This window comes from Lates calcarifer, linkage group LG24 (assembly GCF_001640805.2).
Source record: "Lates calcarifer isolate ASB-BC8 linkage group LG24, TLL_Latcal_v3, whole genome shotgun sequence".
NCBI lineage: Eukaryota > Metazoa > Chordata > Actinopteri > Centropomidae > Lates > Lates calcarifer.
This window is the reverse complement of record NC_066856.1, coordinates 14,550,846-14,556,421: the sequence shown is the minus strand read 5'-3', so window position 1 is coordinate 14,556,421 and position 5,576 is coordinate 14,550,846. Positions and strand designations below refer to the sequence as shown.

At 42.7% G+C, this 5,576-nt stretch overlaps 1 protein-coding gene across 1 annotated transcript; it reads right to left on the bottom strand.

Moving 5' to 3' along the window:
- Positions 1-1,020: 1,020 nt before the first annotated feature.
- Positions 1,021-5,008, bottom strand: LOC108894986 (oxygen-regulated protein 1). The gene is made up of 4 exons (XM_018693637.2): positions 4,315-5,008; positions 3,671-3,827; positions 1,458-3,247; positions 1,021-1,086 (listed from the first exon to the last, which is right to left on the bottom strand). The coding sequence occupies exons 1-4, from the start codon at positions 4,957-4,959 to the stop codon at positions 1,021-1,023; spliced, it is 2,658 nt and encodes an 885-aa protein (XP_018549153.2). The 5' UTR covers positions 4,960-5,008.
- Between the last annotated feature and the right edge of the window lie 568 nt (positions 5,009-5,576).

Below are 5,576 nucleotides of genomic sequence, written 5' to 3'. Positions count from 1 at the left end.
TCAGTGTTTTGTCCACTTCGGCTGTTGATTTTATCGACTGTGATGTTTGGTGATGTTTTCGCAGGGATGATGTTTTCCTTGGAGTTTTATTTGCAGGCTCTGATGCATTGTCTGAGGAGAGGTTTCTGGAGAGCATCTTTCTACTTGACTTGCGTCCAACCGGCGGTGACACCATGTCCAGAGACTGAGAATATGGAGACGGTCTCTTTTGCTGTTTAGGTTTATGAAGCATCTTCTTTCTCTCAGTAGAGGGGCTAGCAGTGGAAGCTGCATGTTCTCGTTTGATCCCAATATTTGGTGACGTAATTTTAACAGAATGGTGGTTATGTAGTGATGATAATTTTGGAGAGTCATTAGCACGTTCAGAGGAGAACTTCTTGGTTTGGGGTTTCCTCTCCGGAGACGGACTGCTTATCAGTTTTACTTTTTTTCACCAGTGGATTAGGTGATGATGCTTCTTTTTGAGTTAGGAGTGATGAAATGCTGGCTGATGATGTTCTCTCTCCAGATGTTAAACTAATAGGAGATGCGGACGTACAACATGATGGACTGCTTGTTAAATCTAAGATGCTGTTTGATTGTTGTATCTTTTCTGGTGGCAGTTGTGTCTGTGTTGAACAGATGCCATATGGCAGCACATTATCATTATCACCCACTGTGTTGATGGGAGTAGATGATGTGGTTGTGTCTGAAGAGGCATCACTGTGTTTATCCAGGCAAGCCTTTCTGAGAGACATTTTCCTTTCAAGAGACACATTACTGACCAAAGGGGCCCTTTTAATAGACACAGATCTTGGTAATGGTGCTTCCCTCGGCATGGAGGGAATGTTAGTTTGAGCTGGTGTTGTTGTTTCCATTGTGTGGTTGGTAGGTGATGCGGCATTGTCAGATGTAGGACTGGTAGATAATGGATGATTATCTGACATTTGACTGCTCACTGATGAGAGCCTGTATAATGGGCTGCTGGCTGCTGAAGGTACATCCATCACACAACTTTCAGTGTTTGATAGCTCTGTTATTTCAGCTGGTGGTGGTGGTGGTGGTGGTGGTGGTGGCGGTGGTGTGAGTAGCTCCATTGAAATCGTACTGAAAGGTGTTGCATTCTGTAATGAAATTTTGATTGGACTTGATTTGCTTTCCATTGTAGTGTCTGATCGCATTTCTGTTGAGGCCTTCTCATTCATTTCACAGCAGATGCCATTCAAGGAGGGGTTTATTTCTTCTGTATTATTCTGAGCTACACTATTTAAAGTGGTGCCATGATTATGAGCAATTTCCCCTTGCTGAGTTACTCTATTTTTCTCCAGTGAAGGACTTGATGATTTGTTTTCAAAACACTGGATTCTCAGTTTGACAGACGCTCCTGACAAACTCTCCAGCAGTGGGTCAGATCTGAGAGTCTGACATGGTTGTATTTCAGATTTCTCTTCCACACACCTGCCATTTTCTGTTTGTACAAGAGTAACTGCATCTAATTTTTTTGTTTCCTCATCTGGGGAGGAAGTGGGGGTAAGGTGGGCTTTCTCCAGCCAGTTCTCTACATATTCATTAGTAACAGAGCTGGAGGAGTTAAGAGCAGGCAGTGCCATGCTTTTGCTGATATCATGGGCCTTGTTTTCATTCTTTTTTTCCTGATGCATTGATGTCTGTCGTGTCAGTATTCCCCTCTCAGTAGAAGAAACATTCAGCTTGCTTGTTTCTAAAGAATCTGTCTCACTCTGACTTCCTTTCAGTGGCGATGGTATGTCTATGTCATCTGATGGTTGTGAGCTCTGTGTTGTAACACCCGCGTCCCTTTTTTGTGTCAGTCTCTTTTTAAGCTTCATTGTGCTTTTTGTTGATTTTGATTTATTCCCATAAATTCGCTTAATGAACCCAGCGCTGGAGAAAGTTTTTGCCTTTGTACGTGTCCCAGCCGCTTCTGCAGAATTCTCTTTTTGTCTTTTCCGTGGTGTCAACAGCCGCCGTTTATTGATCACTTTGGGTTTCGGGGACACCCTCTTATCCTTACTGACCTCTCTTTGTTTGGCCTTGCCTTTGCCTTTGGTGGCCTGTGGGAATTGTTGCTGCCTATTTGTCGCTTGCATTGCATCAGTCCTCAGTGACTGCAAGGCAAAATCAGATGTTGCTGACATGTTCTCAGCCCTCCAGATATTAATGGATTCAGATGCCGTTGAAGGTCTCCAGAGCTCAGGTTCGAACTCGTTACTGGAGGAGAGCTGTCCTGTTTCTGAAGTAGCTGGCCGACCAAAAGGAGTCCTGGAAGCAGACATACCCTGCGCACACATGTTTGCAAGGAAATTATCCTGGCAAGTCTGCTGTTCATATATGTGTAAGACAGTTTCAGTGACCTCCTCCCCACTGGATTCAATCTGTAGGATCTCAGCTGATTTGAATGTGGATACATTTCTGCTGTTTATATTGTTGGCATCCACAGATCCAAGTCTTCTCGGTTTTGGTACTGGTCGAGTGGTGCTCTGTTTGACCATACAGTATTGCTCTGTCATGGCTCCATTTTCTGTCTCTTCTTTGTAGGAGTAAGAGCCAACAATTCCTTGCTGAATACCCTCAGGTGTTACTGATGTGATGCTCTCCATAGAGGCTTGCTTTTTTCTTATCTGCGTGTACCCTGGTGTCGGAGCTCTCCGAGGTGACGCCACGTCTGTCTGTACTTTCATATCATCCTCTTCATTACCACTCTCACTGATAGTTCCGTTGCTCAGGGATGGTGGATCCTCATCATTGTTGTCCTTAGTTTTGTCCTTGTTGATGGTGTCAATAGAGGCAGCAGGACTTTGTAAATCCAGCGAGTCTGATTTAGGCGAGCAGACCTCCTGCTCTGCCTCAGACTCTGGCAAACAGCTCACATTAAGCTGATTGGCCACACTTGAGCGCGTAAGAGTAGTTGTCCAGTGGATGGTTTCCTCTTCCTTAATTGTCAAGCGAACCTTCATCTCCACTGTCATGCTGCCATCTTGGTTCACCCGAAAGGACTTCTCAATGTCATCCTCAGAGGGCAGCAAGCAGCCCTGCCCCTCAGCTCCATCGCCAAGGCAGGTGTCACGGTCTGTTTCTGCTACTGACTCCAGCATACGACTCGACTCCAGTTCGACAGAGTTTGTGTGGTAACTGGGAAGATCGCATGAACTTTCTGCCATGGAGTTATGGATCCGATTCACAATATACCTCTCAGATGATGGAGAGAAATTCCTTGACTTTGAACCATATGAAAGATGCTTCTTTTTACCTTTTCAGTCAGAAAGAGCCGAGCACATAAAAAAGGGGGAATGTAGAAAAATTAGGTAAAAAATATCCAAACATTTCAGGCAAGGATTGAAGAGGATAGGTAGGCAGTTTGAAGAGGATACCCAAGAAGCATGAAAGGTAAAGAGAGAGAAAAAAGAAGTTAGAAAGACAGTACAGCTATTCAAAGCTCTTGAAGAACAATAGCCAGCAGCCATGCAGACAGTGTATGTAGGTCATATATGGTATTATGTGTAATATCATTGCCTCAGCGCTTTCCCAATCTTCATCCCATGAGAGCAGGTAGATTACTGTAGGCATTCAGTCTGTGTCATTCGAATGAAAGTCTATTGGACTAACATGCTCTAACTAACTATCGAATAAAACAAAAGAAAAAGAATCTAATCTACATTCTTATTCAACTTACGGTTTAAAGACTTGAGTCTTCTCAGACCCTTTCGGTTGGTAGAGGACCATGTTGGAGCTGGTGATTTCTGTGCATTGTAGTTTGCAGACCTGAAAGGCTCCCTGCCTGCAGCCACGACAGTCCCAGAGCACAATATCAACCCTGTAAGACCATCAACCTGCAGCAGACATAAAATAAATTAATAGAAATACATTTTTGTCCCTTTTATATAGTAGAACAATTAACATTTAAATAAAAAAATATTATCATCCTTGATTCTTATAATATAGTGTTACATAATTCTAAATTATATGTATATATGCATATGACAAGTCTAAATTAAATGTATTATTGGTTAAAATGGCACCTTGTGATACCACCTGGCACTAAATTTACAATAGCTCCTTGACCCTAAAGCCTTACACTGCAGTATCCCAGAATGCCTCTCTGGGTATTAGGTTGAGTTGGCAAAGAAGCTTAACACTTTCTCTTCTCATGTGATGGTTATTTACAGCCATGTTTAAGCCAGTCCTTTATGGGTCAATACTGATGTCACCTAAACCTAAAACTTAATTATTTGTGTTGTACTGGAATGCACATGCATTGCTTATAAAATCCTATTTTTGTCTTGGAATTGAATTGTGTTGACAGACAGAACCACTCACACGTCTGCCATCAGGGGTGTATAGTTTCACCACATGGATCTGCATCAGCTCTGAGATATATTCCAGGATAGACTCAAAAGTGGGTGTAGTCCTCTTGTGAAGCACCACAGTGTGTTGTACAGTGGGGTCTCCATTGCGAAAAACGAGTAGCTTCTTTGGTGTTCGCACAACCACTGGCTCCTGCTTGTGGATGTTGCGGCCGGGGAAAAACCTGGCCTGCTGCACTGTCCGACGACGGGAACTAACAGGCCTGGCATGGTACCAAGGTGGCAGCTTCTTCCTGGCCAGTGCCAGGTTGATAGGTTTTACCTTACGGCTGTCAGAGCAGATGTAGGACTTCCCATCCTCCAGTTCATCCAGAGTATAGATTGCATGAACCCCCCGAGGGGTGGTGATATTCCTGACCCCGAAAGGAAGGGGGACTTTTTTAGATAGACTGTCCAAGAGTGCATCAAAGGTTTTAAACGTACGGTTATTGATGACCATACGTAGACCATTAAACTGAGGATCCCCACTTTTGTAGAAGCACACTCGCTTTGAAAGAATAGGGTCTTTGATGCTCGGGTGCCGAGGGCTGCCAAAGGTGTGACCACTCCCTGACGATTGGTCAGGGGGGATCCTCCGAAGCCCTGCCTGATTCATCATTGCTGACTGGCTGCAAGAAAGAAATGTCAACAATTAGACATTGTAGAAACACTGTTTATTTCCACATCATGGTTCTCAGCTTGCTATTCTTTATATTAGATGATCAATGGTGAAATAATGATGTTTTTGAATCCTCAGTAGAAAAACAGCCACCACAGATTCAGTGGTAAGGACTCTGCTGCTTCTATGTTTAATACATATATTAAATTCAAGAAAATGTTATTAATTAGCCAACTTGCTGTCAGTGATGCAGTGACAAATAATCACGACAAGAATAAATTGCAGGTTTCTGATCATAAAAATGTGTTTTGTATGATGTGTAAACAGCTGAATGACGTCCTGCAAACATATGTTGTTTACTTTGTTTGACTGTAGCCATCAGGTAACATGACCTGACTTCTGGGAAAGCTGCCACATGAATAGCATCTTCAATTACTTGATTACCTGGGATTTAACAACACTGCAAAACACTTAACAACTGATACAGTGATGTTTACTGGTGTTTGTCCAGTATTTCTGTATTTCTTTTAACATAAATGTCTAGAGTATTAGAATAATTATCAGTTACATTTCAGTATTGTGTTTTAAAAATAGAAAATTAATATAAAATGCATCAC

Excerpts from the sequence above, each read along its gene's own strand:
- LOC108894986 (XM_018693637.2), bottom strand. The coding sequence starts at position 4,959 with ATGATGAATCAGGCAGGGCTTCGGAGGATCCCCCCTGACCAATCGTCA. Across the intron at positions 3,828-4,314 it reads ACACCCCTGATGGCAGACGT|GTTGATGGTCTTACAGGGTT; the intron begins GTGAGTGGTTCT and ends TGTCTGCTGCAG. Across the intron at positions 1,087-1,457 it reads AATTAGATGCAGTTACTCTT|TACGATTTCAATGGAGCTAC; the intron begins GTACAAACAGAA and ends AACACCTTTCAG.